Below are 20792 nucleotides of genomic sequence, written 5' to 3' on the forward strand. Positions count from 1 at the left end.
CACAGGCTGGGCCCTCTCCAGCACCTCTGCACATTTTGACAAAAGGATTATGAAGGTGGAAGATTTCTGCCCCTGGGCACTGCTGGGTTAGGGGCATGGCATCACAGCAATGCCTGCAGCAGCTGCTCAGAGCTCTCTGCCTCCCCCTCCTCCTCCTCCTCCTCCTCCTGAACACATGGGAATCACTAGCAGCAGGGCAGGTGGGAGGCTTGGCTGGGCATGCACATTTTTAGCAGTAAAAGCAGCAGTTTTCCAGCTGGGATGGAGTCAGCAGCAGCCTGAGTCTCTGCTCACATCTCCCAGCAAACACAGGAGCCAAAGCCAAGCCAGGGTGTCTGGGCTGCCAGAGCTGCTGCTGGGCCCTGGGGGCAGCAGGGAATGGCTTGGAGGCACCAGGAGAACTGATAAAGGTTTAAGGACAGAAAAAGAGCCAAACGTTCAAGGTGACATATTGGGGAGTTAGCAGGGACAGGCACAGGCTGTCCTTTGCTCACAGCAAAGGGTTCATCTCCAGTTTTCATCTTTTTTGCCCTAAGTCATGGCCAGGGCACACTGTGTGAAGGGCAGTGTCTCGAGGGGAGCGTGGCACTGCAGCAGAGCAGGACATGAAACCCAGGGCAGAATGGCCCTGCAGAGCAGGAGGGGAGGAGGAAAGAGCTGCACTAACACATCAGAGGTACCAGGTGTGATGAGGAGTGCTCAGGGTGTGGTTGTGTCCTTGAGGAGTCAGTGCCTCTGCAGGATCACAGGGTTTGGAGGGACAAGATGAGGAGTGACAGATTAAACCATTTCCAGAGGTGTTACTGGTGTCTGGGGAGAAGCTGGCATAGGGCAGGTCCCTGGCATCCTCTGCTTTGCTAATGTCACAGCAGTTTTCATATACTGATAACTACATTTCCTCACATGTTGCATAAGTGGTTTCCCAGGTTAAAGTTCAAATAAATTCTTGGTTTTGCTTCTGACGTGCCTCCTTTTAAAGTCTGAGGGGACAAATTAGGAAACAACATCTACTGCTCTTTCTCAGGCAGGTTATTCCATCTTAGAGGTTGTTTAGGAAGATGCTATCCCTCCATTGGATTCAGTGATCAGAAACTGGAATAAAACTAGGACATGAACCAGACTATAACTGTAGAATAATGAATAATTGTGCTATTTCAAACCCATGGAACACAAAGAGAGGTTTTAGCATATGAAAGACTCCAGGAAAATGCATGCAGCCAGACTGTTGGCATTTGTAATGCTCCCAGCTCAGAATTGATTCCCAGGACTTGAGTGAACAAGCTGACATCAGAAAAAGAGTGAGGAAGCAAGAGTGGGACACAACAAGAGCCCTGAAATGTCTTGGAAGAGATTCAGAGCTAAGGAAATGGTTTTCAGCTTCCAGGAGTGCAAAACTAAGCTCAGAGACCCCAAAGGCATCAAAGACAGCAGATATGGATGTTGATCTTTTTCTGTTTTACTTGTGCAGGAGAGATTGAATCCTCCCCATGGTGTTTGATGCTTTCCCTCCAGTACAGCTCCTCTGGGCATGAATGGAACAAAACTGCCTGTAACAACCTCAGTTACCTCCATTGTTCTGTTTTTCCCTACATCTCCTTTCTCCTGCTTCCCTAATGCTCACTTTGTCCAGATCATCTTCCCAAGCACAGAGGATGCAGGGGGTTTTATCTGCAGCTGGCTGGCAGGATGATCTGCGTAATCCCCATTTCCCCAGCATTTCCAGGGCTGATTTCCATCTCATTCCCCAATGAGCCAATCCACACAGCTTATAACACCTCCCTTTTTGGAGAAGTTTCTCTAGACATTTACCGAGAAATTCGTCTCAAGGAAATTCACTGGTGTAGAGGGAGACAGGCAGAGATGCAAATGAGAGATGCAAGATTCATGTGCAGTCCTAAGGAAAACACCCCATACCAGCCCCACTGCAGTGATGTCCATTATTGACACTTTTCCCACTCCCAGGGTATCTTTGTGTTTCCAGCCCTTTAATTCCGATCCAGCCAGGCTGTTGAGTCATGGGCAAAAGGCATAACAAGCTCTGCTGCTTGTTAACAGCATTGCTGGTTACTCCTGTGGTTGTATCTTACTCCTGAGACAGAGATAACCCCTCAAAAAATGCTTGTTGCAAAAATATCTATCAGTGAAAGGTCCTCAGCCTTTGCTAGAATCCAACTTCACCAGGTGGGTCAAACTCTCAGGGCCTAAAATCTCTCAGCAGAAAAGCTCCTTGGCTTGAGGAATTGGGTTACAAAGCACTGGCACAGGCTCTGTGACACTACATGGACTAAATATCCTTGATTTCAAGTAAATAAAACCACTCATGGGATAAAGTTTAGGAAGATAAATGGACAAGTTGTTTGTGCAGGTTGTCTCTCTCCTAATCAATAGCTCTGCTGAGACCCAATTTTGTTAAAGTCCAGCCATTGCTGTTGGATCTGAAATAACCAGACAAAAGCAAATGTGACTGGAAATTCCACCAACATAGATCAAATCCCAAGACAGGCAGAGAGGGGATGTGAGCAATTTCCAAAAACAGTTGATAAAGAAACATAAAGGAGCTCTGCCTCAAATCACCTGTGGTTACTAATTTTAACAGGCAGAACAGCAAGTTCAGGACTGGGGATTTGGCTGCACTGGTTTGAGTCAGAAAGAAAGCAAAATAACCTGCAAATTCAGATGTTCCTCATTGTACTGCTCACCTTCCCCAGTTTGTGAGCAATTCATGGGAATTATTTTCTGCTTTCACTGACCAGTTATCACAGCTTTGGAGTTTATACTCAGTGCTAAATTCAGAACCATTTTGTACCAACTCGCTGTAGGTTTGGCTTTGTTTTGGGGGTTTTTTGTGTTTTTTTTCCCCCAAGGAATCTGGAAAGCACAGTTCCAAAGCTCTTTGACCTGTGTAAACAGAAACACTGCAACTCCCACCACCTGTGCAGGGTGTTCCTGTGCAGGTGTCTCTTCCAAACACTGCTCCTGCTGTGCTGCAACCCTCAGCTCCTCTGACCTCTCTTTTTCTCCTGACTGTTGTCTGCAGCAGTCTCTCTTCAACTGAGCTGAAAGGTTTCCATTTTATACGTCAAGGCAACAGTGAACAGAAATCAGAGTGGTATTTCTATGCATTTTCCTACATTTTCCAAAGGGAATGTATGTCATAGTGAAAATATTAATTCTTGGGAGTTTCTAGAGAATGAATACACATAAAGCCAAGAACAACTTTAAATACTTACAGGATTCACTTAACCATATTTTATCTGACTTTTGTTGTAGGTTGGCTCCCACACAAGTCTGACATGTTCCAATATTCCTTTAGCAGAATTTCTTAACTCTATAGGATTTTTTCTTAATGACAAGAAGAAATAATATTTGGACTCCTTGTCTAAAATAGTCCATTCTCTTAAAGTAAACCTCTTTCTCCTTGGTATTGATGTGACAATCTATTCTCTAAGTGTGATGTATTTGCTGCTAAGATTTCAAAGGTTGGCTGTATGAACACCAGGCTGCCTGCCTGTATGTAACTGCAGAAATTACACATCCAGAATAAATGTGGAGGAATGTGCATGATGCTCCATTTTTTACCTTTTAACAGCTTTGAAAAATCTGTACTGATATTTTAGACTTAGGGTTTAAATCAGAGTTTAGGAAGGTTTGTTTCTGAAGCAGGGGCAGGTTACAGGCAATGATCCAGCCCAGCCTGAAGCAGTGATTGCAAAGAAGGAGGAACATTTTTATCAGTATCTGCATGGTTTGTTGCAAACACATCTCAGCTGATGGCAAGGAAGGGGGGTGTAACACAACAATTATCTCCATGTTATATGGGTAAAAGCCAGACTCAGAGCTGTTCAATATTCCACCTGAAATAATGCAAAGTAGCTTCTCAGCCTGCAGGAGGGAGACATGGCAAAAGCAGCAGGTTAATCTCCAGCTCCTCTCAGCACAGGGTTGTGACTCATGTAAGGCTTTGCCCGAGTTACCAAGCCCCAGGAGAGTTGAACAGTGGTTTGTCACATCACAATGAGGTGATCTCTGGCTGCAATGTTTGTGTACAGAACACCCCAGCAAGGAAACCATCAGCATTCTGCCAAGAGCAGAAACAGCCAAGATGGTGCTAGACTTTGTTACCTTGGCAGCCAACAGAAAATGCAGCTGTGCTCCAGTGGATTTGCTTCTTTGGTTATGAGGTGCTGCTTTTCTCTGTGCTGGGGACACGGAACAACAACTGACAATAAGAAACCACAAGCAGACAAATGGGCAGAAATTATCTGTTATTTCTGAGCACTTCAATACAGTATTTCTTTTTCTTACAAGTCTGTCAGCCTGAGTGTCCAGCTGTGCCTTTTTCTTGCTGTGGGAAGTGAGTTTGAGCACTGCAGTTGTGCAGACAGCTCAGCCAGACACAGGCTGTGGCTGTGGAGTTTGATTGACTTGTCCATACAGAAATGATGGGGCATTAAAAAAACATAACACATCTGCTGTTTGGTTTGCTGCTTCTTTTGGAGTTGTGGAGTTTTCTTCCAGAGATTTCCAGGGAAAAGCAATGTCTTCAGCTGCCTCCACCCCAGCCATCAGGGGACAAAATCTGTGTGTGGAAAGGATGAGGCCACTGAGCAAATGAATAAATCAGTGTCAGGGTCTGAGAAGGAATGGCACAGAATTAATTCCTTTCCCTTGTAAACCTTTTTTTCCGTGCCAGCGAATTTCTTCATCACCCAGGCCTTTGTCCCAGTGAGCCTCCATGAAATGCAAATGTAGGAACTGAGGAATTGTCCCTCTCTCCATCCCCCATGGAAAGGTTACTGTGGACATGAAGAACTGATCCCCCATGATCCCTCCCCACTGCTTGACTAGTGCTGCATTATGTGTTAATCCATGAAGGACAACTGAGGAGCAGCCCATGGCGCTGGCTTTTATCCACGTGGGTTGCATGGGAATCACCCTGACTGCTCTGCAGAGGAGGCTTTGCAGGACTGATGGTGCCTGAAGGATCATCAGAGGTCTCTGCTGGCTCAAAAGAAGTAACCAGAGACCAGCCATAAAATCATCACTTTGCACTGCCATAGTCAAGACTTACCTCTTCTATCAGCCTCATAACACCCAGAGGTGTCACAGCGCCCGGGCTGCCCAGGCTGCCCAGGCTGCCCTCTGGCACCAGGGAAACCTGGAGGACCAGCATTCCCTGGGAAACCCTTGGGACCTGGTTTCCCCTGCACAACTTCTCCTGGTGGGCCTGCAGAAGGAGAAGCACAGAAAGCTGTAGCACATCTGCCTTAGCAGTGTAATACCTCTGCTGTATTTTCCTCTATCCTACATGGCAGGTAATTTTCTGAGCATAGTTTCCTCATTTTGGTGGATAAACAGGACCTGCCTGTTGGAAAACCTGTTCTGGATCCCAATACCTGAATCCCAGTATTCTTGACCTTAAGGGTGTGCAGCTTGGCTAAAAATGGAGCCTGGTTATGAGAACCCCAAATCCACCTAAATGTTAATGCAGAGAATCACCTTAACCCCAGGATCCATCCCAGAGTCATTGGGGTTGGTGTCTTTACATCTCAACTATGGACAATTAAATGAAGCAGAATGTGTTTGATCACACTCTCTTGACAGTGCCTGGTTTGTTATGCCAGTGGCAAACTTCCCACAGGTCCCAAGAGCAGGGATCAGGGTGGAGGAGTACACCAAATCCTCACAGATTACTCACAAACCCTTATGTTCCACGAGCTGAATTTTCAGAGCTTCTATCCCCCGAGCATCTGGTCTTGCATGCAAAAAGGCAGCAAAACTAAAACTCCCTGGGTGGGTCTCATGTCCTCAAAACACAGCACCCCCTGGGAATGGGTACCAGAGGGAAGAAGCTGCCTGGAGTAATCTCTTGCATTTTAGCAGAGAGGAAACCATTGAGGATGCTGCCAACAGGGCTGTGGTGGGAAGGTGAGTCCAACCCCACCACAGAGGTCCTTCAGCTGGATGATGCTTTGAATCTGAGAGCTGGTGGCCATCACATGGCCTTGCTGGATCAATAGATAGAAGTTGGGGTCACTCTACCTGTTCTGCCTCTGGGTCCTTGGCTCCCTTCCTCGCTGGCTCCAGACATCCCTTTCTCTCCTTTGGGCCCTGGGGCACCTATTCACAGATAACAGATAAGTGTTGCTTCACTGAATGTCAAATTTCACCTTGAATTGAGGCTCCTGCAGTCTCTCCATGAGTCCAAGAGGAGTCACAACCCTTGGCAGCACTGAGAAACATCCATTTGCTTTCATTCAGCCTGGGCACCTACTCTTGCTCTGACCAGCAGGGCACTGATTTCTTTGATCCAAGCAGCACAGATTGGCAGCCCCAAAGGGGTGGGAATGAACATTTTTCACAGAGAAATTCATGGCAATATTGTTACTGCACCAGCCTGAGGGTCAGGTCCACCTCTGTGCTCTTCATGTGGATCAAACAAATCACAAAGCTGAGCTGTCTCTTTGACCAGGTGCTGGTTAGCCAGGATTGATATTTTCCTGTTAAATTACTTGTGAAACTAGTACCTCTCAGAGAAAACAGGTACATTTTGACAAAATATGATTTTTCATTGTTTTAAGATGAAAATTCAGATCAGCCATGTCCTTCAGGTGGTTTTTCACTAATATCCATATTCTGTCCTCTCCTGCTTGACAGGCTGGAAAAATCTGTTGTTACTCCCTTCTCTCTGAAGTGACATTTTGGTGAGCTCTGCAGATACCAGCTAAGGCTGACTACTGCAGGAGGAAGGAGTTAAACAGAATATTTCCAGTTACTCTGATGCGTTAGGACACTGCTGAAACCAATGGTTTTCTTTTTATTTTGACAGACAATTACTTGAACCACTGACAAACGTTGGCTGCAAATCCAAGCAAAACATCTTCCCACCTTTCACTCATTTATGTGCAATAACTGAGGCCACTTCTGAGATCATATTAATCTATTTCTTTAGTTATGTCTGAGTCTTTCACTGTGAAACCACTGCTCCAGAAACTTACTTCCCCTTTGAAGATTGCTTCAGCTGCCTCATTCCTTCCATCAGTGTTTTCCAATGCTCCTCATTTCTGCCCAAAGCTGATCTGTTCCACCACCATGTCTTTACCCAAATAACTGGTTTTTTTGTAGAAAAAGCCTCCTGCCCACTACAATTAAACTCTCCATCCCCCCCAAACCTACAAATGGTGCTAAAATGGCCTTTCCTTCCATTCAAAGCTTGAAAATAGAGTGGGCTGCATCTGGCTTCTCCCTACTTGTTGAGATTTATAATATCGGTGTCACTTTCTAGAATGGAGAAATCCAAAGGGAAAACAGCAATAAAATGAGACAATATCATGGATTATCTATACAACACTGCTTGAGGCACTGAGGTGTTTAGTTAAAGTACCAAAGATGCAGTGAAAAATGCATATGAACACTTCTGTCCATACCTCTCTCTCCTGGATACCCATCTTTGCCTGGCTGTCCAGGGCTGCCATTTTCTCCTCTTTCTCCACTGTTCCCAGGTGGGCCTGGAGGACCTGGTGGTCCTGGTTCTCCTGGTTTTAACCTTTCCTCCCAGATGGGAACTGGCTTCCTTGCATGTTCATGTATGAATGAATCAAATTTCAGCACATGAGCTGAGAAGGCAAGAGAGAAAATAAACATTTCCTTGGCTGGGAAATTTAGAAGAGAGATAAAAATCAAAGGATTTTGTCTAAAAAGGTACTTAGAATGATCAGCTGGTGCTAAAAAGCTGTCAGTCCAAACTGAGAAAGGCAGAAGATGAAGATGGGCAGCTGAGTGATGACTTTGCTGCCTGACCTTGGGCAAGGCACTGCTTCTCTCTGCACATCACAGCACAGGAGATTTACAAACCTGCCTTGTCTCAGGAGGAATCAGCACATATTGCTGAAAGAATAATTTCTATCAAATTAGTTTCAAGCTTTTCCATTTAAGAAATAAAGGAGGCTTTGCAAAACACCAAAGGGGTTTGCAAATAAATATTTTGCAGGTTTTTTCTGTGCTAATGCCACCCGATAAAGCCAAAGTGGCGCTTAGAGCCTGAGATGGGACATTTGCTGGTGGTGGTGTCTGCTGGGATCACTACAGCTTCAGGCTGTCTCTCCTCTGGTTTTCCACCTCTGGAGAGTCATAGGATCATAGAATCACAGATGGTTTGGGTTGGAAGGGACCTTAAAGCTCATCTTGTTCCACCCCCTGCCATGAACAGGGACACCTTCCACTATCCCAGGTTGCTCCAAGCCCTGCCCAACCTGGCTTTGAACACCTCCAGGGATGGGGCAGCCACAGCTTCTCTGTGCCAGGGCCTCCCCACCCTCACAGGGAACAATTTCATATCTAACATAAAGCAAATCCTTCAGCTTAAAGCCATTCCCCCTTGTCCCATCACCACATGAGCAGACTCAGGAGCTGGGTTGGTTTTACTCACTCTGGATCATCCGCTCACAGGCCTGGCTAACAAGCTGGTAAATGGTGGCTAAAGACTGTGGTTCCCCCTAAAAGGAAGCATTTTTTAAAAAAAAATTATGAAAAAAATGAAGTATCAATATCTTTTAGAAAAGATCAATCTCATAATGCATGATAGCTTTCAGCCCATTCATTTTCTCAGCTTGAGTTCCAGAGATATTAATTACTGTGAAATGCAGCTCTATTTATTTATCAAGAAGCTCTGAAACCAGAAAATTGAAATTGGAAACATCAATAATTGCTTTTCTCCTGCACATCAAAAGGCCCAGACCGAATCTAAATAATTACCAAAAAAGGGAGAGCAAATTTCACCCTCAAATTTTATCAGAAAAGATGCTAAGTCTATAACTCAGTGTTCTGTGATATGTAAAACATTTAGTATGATCAGATATTACAACTTCCTATCTTTGACTCCATCTTCCATGAATATTGATTCTGACTGTATTTTGAATAAACCATATATTATGGGCCCTTCAGAAAGTTTTAGTAAAGTAGGGAAAAGCAATTAAAATGCAAAAACCTTCTTAAAAATAAACACTGACTGTGAAAATTCATACCTAATGCACCTGCTTCCAGAACTGTTTATAAAACATACATCTCTGGCTGGATCGCAGTGCAGATAATCCAGGCTTAAAAAAATGCTCTGTTCAACACCCAAAGGAGGGGGAAACAGAAAGTTCCAGTGCAAAAAAAAAGTCTAGAAAAGGAAAAACTGGTGGGATTGGAAGGGAAATGCTCTTAAAAATATAATTCTGAAGCATTAACTTGAGACAAAAGCACCTCATCCCTGTCTGAAGAAAAATTTGCATAAGTCGCTCTTGGCAATGACTCCTAGAAAGTCATGGCAGTTTGATTTAACCAGGAGTCAGGATGAGAAAAACTTGAAGAACTTTTCCCAACAAAAGAACCTTCCAAGGTAGTGTGGATGTCCTGGCTGCCAAGGTCTGTGCTGGGGCATGGACAATGATTATGACAAATGAGTCCCCTTTTGCAACACATTAAACCAGAACAAAGTGGAGCCAAGTGGGTTTGGTTTTTCCCTTCTCAGCAAAGAATGGATCTGCATTTGACATTTCTGCTTCATTACTACAAATGATACTAAGGAGCTCCTGACTGCTGTGGGATTATTTATCCCCCAGCAGCCCAGCCTGTGCAGGTGAAAGGAAACAAGCAATAGGTACAACCAACACTGGAGAGGTTTGGCTCATAATTGTAAGTAAAAGTTGCAATTCAGGTTATAACACCCACTCTTTTGAGGGTATGATGCACTGACAGTGTCACCCAGCATCAGAAAAACTCACTTTCTCTCCTCTTTCTCCTTTGGGACCAGGCAGCCCCTATAGAAAAAAAAAAATTAAAAATAAAGAAGTCTAAGGAAAGGAAGAACAGAAAACAAACAAACAAATAAATTCACTGGGAGTGTGGGTTACATTAGTGGGAGCACAATGATTGTTTCTCACACTCTTGTTGTTTCCTTGACCTCATGGCAGTGATTGTAAGAGCTTCAAGTCCATACTTAAAAGTATGAACTCATACTCAAACACTTTGTTTTTAAATAAAAAGAGTAATAAATCAGTAACTGGAGCAGTGGGATAAGCACCATCAAGAGGGATGCAGAAATTTCTCAGATGCACTCTAAGAACAGATTTCCCAGCAGGACAGCTGGTTTTCAACATCTGAGGAGAAGAAATACCTGTGACATTTAGATCTGTGGTTTCACCTACAAGCCCAAGGCTGGCTGCTCCAGCTCAGGAGTGACTTTCTTGCTTTATTCTAGAATCTTACACCAGAAATCTGTTTAAATGTTGTGTAGCAATTTTGTGAATCTGCAGAGGGTGAAGGGAGGTGGGATTTGTTGAATGCTTTATCAACAGATCAGTAGCCTGGGCTTTGAATGCCCAGACATCTCCTTAAGAAGGATGAGTGTGAATTTGAACCATTCTTCACACTCTGAGGCAGAGCTGCTGTGGGAACAGCTCATTCCCAGTCAGTTATTCCATGTCTTGGCCTTCTTTGAGACCCAAAAGCTGAAACTTACTGTTGGCCCAACATCACCTGGAGGTCCCTTCTCACCACTGCTGCCTCGGGTGCCTGTGGCTCCTTGGAAACCCTGCAGACATTACAGATTAACAACCCAGTTATTCCCTAACTTTCTGTTTCTGTTCAAGGGCTCCAGGGGCACCCCTGGTGGGAGTTCAGAGGACTCAAGCAAGGGAACAGTAGCCTTAAGTTTCCTGTCCAGCCACGAGCCCACTGTTTAAAGCTCATTGTGTGTGAGTCATGCTCACATCACTTCCCATCACCATCTCAATTATGGCCAAGCCAGCAAAGCTGAGTTTTGCCAACAAACTGCAGTGCAGTTTATACCCTACAGGCTTTTTGATCTTCCATTATACATTCAGATTTAGACATAGCCTGGAGCACAACCCTCTTCTTCAGCCTCCCAATGCCACGTGGTTTTCTTTTTCCTTTAAAACCTGTGCTGGCCTCTAATACTTAACAACATCAACAGCAGCCTAGAGAGTGGGAAGTGCCTTCTGTGGTCATCTCCTCTTTGTGAGCTTTCTGTGCCTTTTGGAGCCATAAAGGGAAGAAAAAAAATCAGCCAAAACCAACTAGCAGAAATACTTTGTTTTAGAATTTTCCAGCTATTACATTTGAATTCAGTAGATATTAGCAACTTTTCTGAACAGTGAAAATGAGAAAAGTTTTCAAGGCAGCACCAGAACAGCTTTCAGAGCCTGCTCTGGAGGTGACAGTGCTTTCCTCATATTTAAAAAGCTGAGGCTCAATGCTGCCAGCTCCACATATTCCCAGGATGAACAAGTCAAAGTTATGCTCATAATTCAACCTTGGCTCCTATAAATAACTTGGCACAACCACTGCCAAATTCCTTATAATTCAGCAGTGAGACTCAGCTGTGAGATTCAATTGTGAGAATCAGTAACTATCAGGTCCACCAGCCATCAACTAACCCCAAATTCGGTTCAATTTCCCAAGTAAAATGAAGTGTTCCTGTGGTGCCTTCCAATTAGGAGGTGTGAATCAACAGATCCTAAAGTTCTGCTGCCCTGCAAGCACACCCATCCAGCCCTGGCAGCAGATACTGGCAGTGATGTGGGGGGGAACCTTTCACACTGCCTGCATCCTCCAGCTCCTGCTGATTTCAGTCCAACAAGCCAAATCCTCTCCAACTCAACCAGCAGTTGGAAAAGAGCAGTGTCAGGAAAGTGAAAACAGCACAATAAGAATCTCCTGGCTGGGATGAAGCTTCCTCAGGACTTGGCCAGAGCAAGCCAAGGATTTTCTTCTTACACTTGAGAGTGGTAGGGAAAGGGGGCACCTGCACCATGTGCCAGGTGTTCCCTGTGGTACCCTGGGAAGGAGGTTGGCCCTGACACTTCCAGGTGAAAGCATAAAATGGAACAGATTTCAGAGTGCATCGCTCACAGAGTGCAGTACTCACCCTCGGTCCAGGAGGTCCTGGAGGCCCAGCTGTGCCTTCGAGTCCCCTCACCCCCTGCAAAGCCAAATCCAGGCATTTACTAACAAAGGGATTCTGAGACCTCATCAACAGTGAGGTGCTTTTCCATGTGCTGCTTTAGCAGGAACTGGCTAAAGATGGGTAAGAGAAGCGTCTGTCAAGCAGCAAGAAGGGCAGTGTCTGCTCAAATTTGGCCAAACCCATTTTTTCCCCCAATCCCTCTGGCTTTGTGAAAGGACCATTCACTTCTGCACTGAGTGCACTGGGATGGTTTGGGTCTCTGCTGGGATTTTCAGGCACCCATGCATAAAACCTCAGGGGTGAGGTGTTTTACCTTTGCACCTTGAAGTCCATCCCTGCCTGGAGCTCCCTGCACACCAGGAATTCCCTGTAAATCAGAAATGCTGGGTAAAGTCAGCACCTGATTATCACTGCCCTAATCCGTCTTGGAACAGAGGACAGAAGAGAAAGGTCAAAGAAGAGAGAGAGTTATTCATTACATTGAGCAAAGACTGTTAACCCAGCTTTAATTCCATCATATCCAGCTTCCAAATAGGTCTATCTCCCTTACACCAGGTGACTCAGTTTCCTTGGGAAAGTGATGGCATTCCAAAATGACAGTTCCCAAGCAGACAAGAGCAACAACTTTTCAGACTTGCTTAAATTAGTTAATCAGAAGGAAAAGAAAAAGAAAAAGAAAAAGAAAAAGAAAAAGAAAAAGAAAAAGAAAAAGAAAAAGAAAAAGAAAAAGAAAAAGGGGGCAAATCTTTGGGACAAGTAGAAGGAGTGGTGTTTACCATTACCTGCATGCCAGGGATTCCAGTGTCTCCTTTCTCTCCTTTAATTCCTGGTGGCCCCTTGGATTAAAACAGAAGCACACAGTTGGGTGTGTGGCAGAACCATTTAAGGCAAAGAGCATCCTGCTGCTCCACATGCATATCCCAGGTTGTTCCTGCTCCCTGCAGTGTTCCAGGGTAATTTACAGCCACAGCATGTGCACAGGGATTCTGCCATCCCAGATATGTGGCAGCCCTTGCCACTACTCCCTGCCAAGGGAGTGATGATCACTGGAAAGAGAAATGCCTGAATATTCATAGGATATCCTGAGTTGGAAGGGACCCCACTGGGCTGCTGGAAATAAAAGCCCATTAAGGGGAGTCTGGACAAAAGCAGGCTTTGGCCACAATAATGAAGTGCAGGGCCTTGTCAGCACAAACCCACTGATTGTCATCTCTCCCTCTGCAGCTGTTCAGCTGCTGGTGAGGGTGATGTAAACACATAAATCACAGCACTGACACCCATTTCTGACAGGTTCTAGCTGGGAAGAGTGAGTGACAAAAAAAAAAAAAGGCAATGGAAGAGGTCACATACCACAGGGCCCTGAACTGTGATTCCTTGGGAGCCTGGAGAGCCTTGCTGGCCACTGGGACCTGCTGGTCCCACTTGTCCAGGGGGGCCTGGCTCGCCCTGAAACCAAAGACAAGGAAAATCATGAGGGAAGGAAGTGGCTGGTGCCTGCTCTCCTCATGGGCTGCACTGCACAGCCTGGGTCAGCATGAAGCATCCACAGGATTCAAGGTTGGGTTGGTGCACTGAGGGCATCTCCAGTGACCTCAGCTCCTTTGTGGTTTAGGTCCAGGATTTTGGTCTATCTTTCATGAGAGCAGACAGCAAAGCTGCAGAGGGTGCTTTGCAGAGCACAATTCACCTTCCCAAGCAGTGATTCCTGTTATTCAAGGTGGTCAGGGAGCAAAGGGAAACGTTCCTTAGCCCATTTCTGAGCTCTGTGTCCATTCTCCTTCCTTCCCCCAAATCCTTCCCCTGCAGCCATGCTGCTTTCCCAGATGCCATCCCCAAAATGGGAGCAGTGGAGTGCTCTGGCTCTGCCCTGTGCTGATCCATGGAGCTGTGAACACTTGCCCCAGGGTTTGCTGCAGCCCCCAGGGCTGGGGGACTCAGACCCAGCCACTCCTCATGCCCACCTCAGGGCTGTGTTCCCTCTCTGGCTCCCTCCTCGTGCTGCTCTGCCCCAGGGCAGGGCATCTGTCACAGCACAAAGCCTGACCCTGTCACAGCACAGCTGCTCTCAGAGGACACTGCTGACCATGTACAGTGCATTCATTCAGCACAATCAGGCTCATCATCTCCATCTCCAAAGCCCAACTGAGCATTTAATTAATAATAAGTGATCCCATCCTCCTCTATGTGTTGTCAGGACTCTGCTTGGGCTCAGCTTGGTGCAGGGAGATAATCTCCAGCCTAAGGACTCACCTTGGGTCCTGGCTCCCCCTGCTCCCCCTGAGGTCCTCTCCTCCCAGGGCTGCCCTGCCAGTGGGACACAAAGAACATCATCACATTTACTGCACTGTAACCAGGAGCCTGGGGGACAGAACTCTGTGCACTTCACTGCCCCACACTGAAAAAGGTTTCCTGCCCCACAGAGCTCAAAACAAATAGAGACAGGAAGAAAATTAATTGAGTTGTCCAGGAAATGTGGGAAAGGGGAGATGAAAGTAACAGCCCAGTTCCTCCATGACCAGCATGGGGAACACAGCACTTATCCCCAGCAGAGAGGGATGAAGTTTCAACCTGTTTAACCTCCCTCCAACTCCCTCTGAGTGGATCCATGCTGAGACAACATCTCATGTGCACATGGGAACACACTTGAGAAGGAAGAAGAGGGGTGCTCACATCTGCACTCCTCTGGAACTCAGCTGGGTTTTACACTCTCCACCCCAGAGAAGTGACAAGTACTGAGATCAGGGACAGACCTGGCTCTGGGAGACCTGGCTTAGCTCTGCCTAGCTCTGGGCAGGGAGAAGAAAGCAGCCTCCTGGCATGACCTCATTTTGTGTGAATTTTTGACATCTTAATCTGAGCATGGCTATTCTTGAATCCAAAATAAACCAATTTGAATTGAGAAGCACAGGCAGGGAACTTTGGGAAAGGTGCTTTCAGAAGTGCCCAGAAACTCATTTCAGAAGCCAGCTGGATCTAGTCAGACACACTCATTAAGGACAGTGATAAATACAAGGTGGGACATGTCTTGCTAACTGGAATTTTAAAAATAGCAGTGAGTGCTGTTGTAACTGCAGCAAATTACCAGGGGTTCAGTGGTGTGAGGAGAAGGTTATGTGTCAAAACCTGATTTCCTCTAATGCTTTAAAGAGTCCTGCTCTTTAAAGAGTTGTCTGTGGAGATGCTTAAACCACAGGGCAATGCAAGCTGCTAATTATGCACTTAGGATATTGGAGCAAACTCTGACGGTGGAGTGTGCTGTTAATTAAACTTCCACCGGAATGAGCAAGTAATTACTCTGCAATGAGGCACTCTCCTTGCATAGAACTGAACTCACAGCTAAATCACAGGTCAGTGCAGGAGGTAATCTGAGACCATTTCACTTGAAAAAGGAGGCAAATGTTTCCATTTATGGTTATTTTCCAGGAGAAAAGCACCTGGAGTGGTTGAGCTGAGGTGCTCTGGACAGGCTGTCAGGTTTCAGCTGGCTTGTGCAAATCAAATATTCTTGCACAGATTTTCAAAAAGCAATTTTTTTTTTATAACTGCTTCCTAGCATTTAACAGGAATATTTTCTCCTGGGATATAAGCCCATGACAGTTTTCCTGCATCCATAAGGGACAGGGCAGAATTTATGCCCTTTTTCCTGAGCACACTGCATATGTAATGGCTGTTTTCTCTTCCCCCCCCATTTCTTCAGGGTTTTCTTGCAAGTGACATTCACTGAACAGAAAGAGAGCTTTGGGGACAGTCAGGATAGCAAAGTCTCCCCTTTCTCTTTACACTGTCCACCCACACAGACACTCACTGGCTCCAATTTAACATAGATCCAGACAGGAAGATTTTTTTTTTTTTTTTTTTTTTTTTTTTTTTTTTTTGGTGAGTTGTTTTTTCCTTAAATTTACAGAGAGTTTCAGAGCCTCCAATCCATGAAATCTCTGCAGACACTGAGGGTGACCTGTCCTCCTCTCCTAAGAGGATTAATGTGGAACCAGGCACTGCTCAGCCTGTTCCCAGCTGCAGCTGTTGCACTGCCAACTCTCCATCTCCCCACTTCATCACCATCCAAAACCCAAAGGGAAACTCTCAGCCTTGCCCTAGAAAAGCTCCTTCAGTTAGGATGAGAGGAAATGGCCTCAAGTTGCACCAGGGGAGGTTTAGATTAGACATGAGGATAAAACTCCACCAAAAGGGTTGTCAAGCCCTGGCACAGGCTGCTCAGGGGTGCAGTCACCATTTCTGCAGGGATTTAAAACTGTAGATGTGGCTCTTGGGGACATGGTTCAGAGCTGGGTTTGGCAGCCCTGATTAACGGGGGGACTCAATGATCTTTAGGATATTTTCCAACCCGAATGATTCTGTGATTCTAAAACCCCACAGAGCCCCAGGAGTGTTACCCAATGCCCAACATGCCACAAAAAAATGAAATGAAGCAAGAGCAGCACCTGCAGTACACTGGGTGGGAGGGTGGACTTACAGGGGGCCCTGGGGGTCCTGGCAAGCCTGGGCGCCCAGAAGTGCAAGAACAGGCAGGAGCCAAGGTAGGGCAGGTGTCCTCATCCCTCTGAAATGAAATCAAGCCAAAACCAGTCATGAGCAGCTGCACAGCAAGAGCAGGATGGATCACAAGTACAACACTCAGTGTTTCAAAATTCAATCTTTTACTTGAATTTTTTTTCTACTCCACTGAGAGATTTTTGTGAGCAATCGAGTGCTTTATTTTTCTGTTGAATAACAAATGTAGACCAAAAAAAAAACACCACTATGAACCAGCCCTGCCTGCAATGTGCAAAACACATATTGGAAGATAATTTTCTCCTTTCTACATATTTATACACCCCATATAGCAGCTGTCTGTGTTGAGAAGTGAAAGGAAGAGTGGGGGATGTTGTGCCTCAGGGCTGAGGTGGCAGCAAAGCTCTAGGACTGCCAGGGCTCCTGGATGAGGTCATGACAGGAGAAATAAGCACTGCACCAGCATTGGAAGTTTTCACTCTTTTTGAAGCAAACATAGTTTTGTTGGCTTCACCAAGAAACACACTAATGTTATTTCCAAGTGGAAAAAAATTCTTTCCCTCTTAAGTCTATCAAAATCATTTTCAGCGTCACTTCAGTGCCACGGGCTTGTCCCATCCTCCCCAGCCTGCTGTCAATGAGCAGAGCAGTGCCCCTTGCCTTACCAGTGCAGGGAGATCACAGCATCTGTCCTGCTCTGCCCCCACACTGCTGCACAAGAGCTGCAGAGACTGCAGCTGGAACTGGGGGGGAAAAAGAGAGTTTGATAAGAAAGTAGCATTGGCTCCCACCACCCATCACCAAATTTCATTAAGTTCAAGTGATAAAAATAATCTTCAGGGATGATTTGGCAGGACTCATCTGTGTGATCCCAATTATTACTGTACCCCAAAAAAGCCACAACATGAGAGCTACCCCCAGACTGAGTGTTCCACAAGTCCTCAGGTCCCTGTCTTGCTGAGCAACTCAACAAAGCAGCTTCACATCACGCCTCCAATTTACTCACAGGCCTGCAATAGCAGCAGGTTCTCAACTAATTGGGCTTCAGCACCACCAGAATGTGAAAGAAAACTTTGATTTGCTCCCCTTGGGGGCATGGGGAGAAGGGTAAATGTGGCAGCAGCATTTCCCAGGGCAGGGATGTGATTCTCCTCCCCACAAACCCCAACCAGTCTCTCACTGCCTCCCTCGCAACAGCCACATCTTCCCATTCTGATTAACAAAAAAGCACACACTGCACAAAGCCAAACAAAATAATGAGGCAGAGATTAATTTTTCTTGCCTTGACACCATTTCTCATCTTTTTTTTTTTTTCTTTCACTCCATGCATTTAACAAGGAGAGAGCTGTACAGCCCAGGGAGGGTTACTGATACAGATGAGCCCTGCAGATCAAGTGGCATTTAAAGATTTCTTAAATTAAATAGGGTTCCATGATAACCAATAATGAGGCACTCTGTCTTCTCAAGGGCAGCAGAGCTGTGGAAGATGTGAAATGTTGCTGTGCTTGAAAGGCAAGGGGAGTAGGGATGGCACAAGGCTGTTTATTATTTGGCCAGAGCTGTCCAGCTGAGCTGCTAGCAGACAGAATTTGGGAGGGACAAGGAAAGCACAGATTCCTGCCTTGATGGCCACAGGTTTTGATCAAATTACCAGAGGATTTATTTAGGAAACAAGTAAATACTGCTTGAACACACTGTCCCCTGGTTCGTTACACAGCAGACCCCATTTCCTACAGGCAATTCCACTTTTTTCCAAGTGTATCCCAGACCTCTGCCTCTCAGTTTGCAACTGGGGGTGCACATGGGACAAAGTGTTTTTATGGTGCTGCTTTGAGGCAAGGGGAGTTACAAATCACCTGATGAGCCATTTTCCCCTGGACTTGTAGATCTAAAAGCAGGGCCAAGGAGCAAGATCTTCACATCAGTGGTGAATGATTTGCCACAGCCCCACTAGACCCTTGTGAATGATGAACTTGCCACTGATTCTGCACAAAATTACCACTCCTGCTTTGGGGAGTGAGAGTGAAGGGTGGTTTTACCCTGAGGACTGTGCACAGGCCAGGACACTGAGTCCACACATCCCCTTTTCCTGTCCCCTGGCAGGGAGCAGCTGCCTGCAGAGCTGTGTGGAGCAGTGGGGAGACACCCACAGGCCAACACTCACTGCTGGCTTGGGGTTTTTTCCCAAGTAGAAGCTGATAAAGAGCCTCTCTACTGGAGATTATTTCCCCCTCATTTGTATTCAGATAGACAAATCCAAACACACTGGAGACTGAGGCACACCCAGCTCTGCTGCCTCCAGCCACCAGCACTTCCCAGCATCTCTCTGTGTGGGCTGATGTGCCCAAGTTTCCTTGCAGAACCAATTCCCAAACCCTCCTCCTGTCTGCTTCAGCATCCTAGTGCAGGAGCTGTGCTGCCCCAGCCCTGGGGATGCAGCCAGCAGAAGGCTCCTCTGGGACACCCATCACAGTCCCCACACCAAGGCAGGAGGGACAAAACCGCTCTCCCAGTGCTGGGAAAGCTCATCAAACCCACAGGGAGCAGCCCAGCAGTGCGGGGAGGAGTTCAGATGAGGGTGGTGTGGCACTCCTGCCCATGGGCACCGCAGCCAGCGCTTCCCAGGACTCACGGGCACGGAGCCGCTCCGGGGCCCCCTGGTGCGGGTGACTTTCCCCAGCATGATGAAGCCAGCAGTGGAGATGCTGCCCAGCGTGTTGAGGGGCTTCTCTGCTGTTTTCTTGCAGTCCACATAGAGCTTGACCTTGGAGTGGCTCACGGCCACGTGCACCTGGGCAGCAGGAGGACAAAGCCAAGTTGGAGCTTTGCGGAGGGATAAGGGGTCTCCTATTGACAGCAGCACCTTCTGCCCCATCCCCAGCCTGCTGCTGGCACACCTGGGGTGTTTTTAGTGAGTGAATGGATGGAGGGGGCTCAGGAGTAAGGTTTAGTATGACTTTCCCTTGTTGATCCCCTCACCTCTCTTTGGGAGAAGCCTTGCTGGAGGTGAGTAATGAACCTGCCCACAGATACGCATGGAAAGAGCTCTTTGCTCGTTTGGGTGCAATCCCTTTGCTATGAGGACATAGATAGTCAAATCCCCACCCCATCATGAGTGATGAAGTGACTTTCTCACAAGGCTGGATTCCCTTTTCCTTTCATCCAGAAGTAAATGGTTACCAAAATTCTAAATTCTAAAAAAAAAAAATTTCTTTCTAAATTTTTCCTGATCATAAAGATCTAAAAAACACCTCAGTTTTTGGAGTCTGGGGAAAAAGGGAAAAATCAATATGGAAATCATATTTTGATCATGAGATCCACCTGAAATCTTTAAAATTATGAATTTCAGCATATCTAAGAGGTTGGCCACTTCGCTGACAACCAGGATGCAAAGCATTAGAATGATCACCCCTCAGTTTGAATGATACTCCCTGACCAGAGTGAGATCATGAGCCACATTTCTTCCTCTCTTGATAAGGACCTTATGAAAGCTCCCATAGAATATCTTCTTCACTTCCTGCTCATCAAAGGAGACTTCCTGTAAATCAGCCTTGTAGTCATGATTGAAATAGGTCAAGGATTTCTTACTGGCTGCAGGGAAAATAGGACAAGTAACAGCTTAGAAATTGATGTCACACATATATACAGTAGTAAATAATTAGCCTTAAACATGGTGGAACATTTCCAATGTTATCAAGAACTACTTCTAAACAATGGAAAAAAATATGTAAAAATAAAGAATACGCTCCAAGCAGAATAAAAATAAAAACATGTCTTCCAATTGCACTGGGCAGTGATTTAAACGTGAGGTTGGCAGCCACGACAAAGCTTCCCAAGAAACTGCTGCTGAGTAAGGAAACCACCAAAACATTCCAAGCGAGCCCTGCTGCTTGCAGGATGCATGGAAGCAGCCGAATTTCATGTATTTAGCAAGAAATCTTACGGTCCAGGTTAACACCCAGGAGAGGCTGGAAGTCCTCGTCCGTGACCTGCCACACGGCAAAGGGCTCCCTGGGCGTGTCGGGCAGCAGGCGCAGCAGGACCACGATGGTGTGCTCAGCTGGGATGGCAAACAGGTTCACATCACTGCAATGGCACAAAGCAAGGGAACATCAGTGATTTAAACCCCCAGAAACATCCTGCAGCTTCACCCCGGTGTTTGCTGGGCAGGGGGGCCGGCAAAGAATCACAGAATGACTGGGTTGGAAGAGACCTTCAAGATCATCGAGTCCAACCCATTCCCTAATACCTCATTGAACCCTGGCACTCAATGCCACATCCAGGCTTTGTTAAACACATCCAGGGATGG

The 20792-nt window shown here is 46.2% G+C and overlaps 1 protein-coding gene across 1 annotated transcript in view; it reads right to left on the reverse strand.

Annotated features, from left to right (window-relative positions):
- Nucleotides 1-4248: 4248 nt before the first annotated feature.
- The window catches only part of COL20A1 (collagen type XX alpha 1 chain), a 53786-nt gene continuing 37242 nt past the window's right edge, over nucleotides 4249-20792 (reverse strand). Inside the window, exons 24-40 of the mRNA XM_071446751.1 lie at nucleotides 20427-20569; nucleotides 19965-20074; nucleotides 19116-19274; nucleotides 17149-17226; nucleotides 16446-16532; nucleotides 14222-14275; nucleotides 13322-13417; nucleotides 12754-12807; nucleotides 12285-12338; nucleotides 11933-11986; nucleotides 10505-10576; nucleotides 9768-9803; nucleotides 8429-8495; nucleotides 7428-7616; nucleotides 6043-6120; nucleotides 5072-5227; nucleotides 4249-4579 (exon numbers count right to left, since the gene is read on the reverse strand). Coding sequence (XP_071302852.1) covers nucleotides 4566-4579; nucleotides 5072-5227; nucleotides 6043-6120; nucleotides 7428-7616; nucleotides 8429-8495; nucleotides 9768-9803; nucleotides 10505-10576; nucleotides 11933-11986; nucleotides 12285-12338; nucleotides 12754-12807; nucleotides 13322-13417; nucleotides 14222-14275; nucleotides 16446-16532; nucleotides 17149-17226; nucleotides 19116-19274; nucleotides 19965-20074; nucleotides 20427-20569 — 1501 coding nt within the window. The 3' untranslated portion in view covers nucleotides 4249-4565. The remainder of the gene's footprint in view (nucleotides 4580-5071; nucleotides 5228-6042; nucleotides 6121-7427; nucleotides 7617-8428; nucleotides 8496-9767; nucleotides 9804-10504; nucleotides 10577-11932; nucleotides 11987-12284; nucleotides 12339-12753; nucleotides 12808-13321; nucleotides 13418-14221; nucleotides 14276-16445; nucleotides 16533-17148; nucleotides 17227-19115; nucleotides 19275-19964; nucleotides 20075-20426; nucleotides 20570-20792) is intronic.

Source organism: Agelaius tricolor, unplaced genomic scaffold, assembly GCF_023055355.1.
Source record: "Agelaius tricolor isolate 1412-34295 unplaced genomic scaffold, bAgeTri1.0.p SCAF_23, whole genome shotgun sequence".
Lineage (NCBI taxonomy): Eukaryota > Metazoa > Chordata > Aves > Passeriformes > Icteridae > Agelaius > Agelaius tricolor.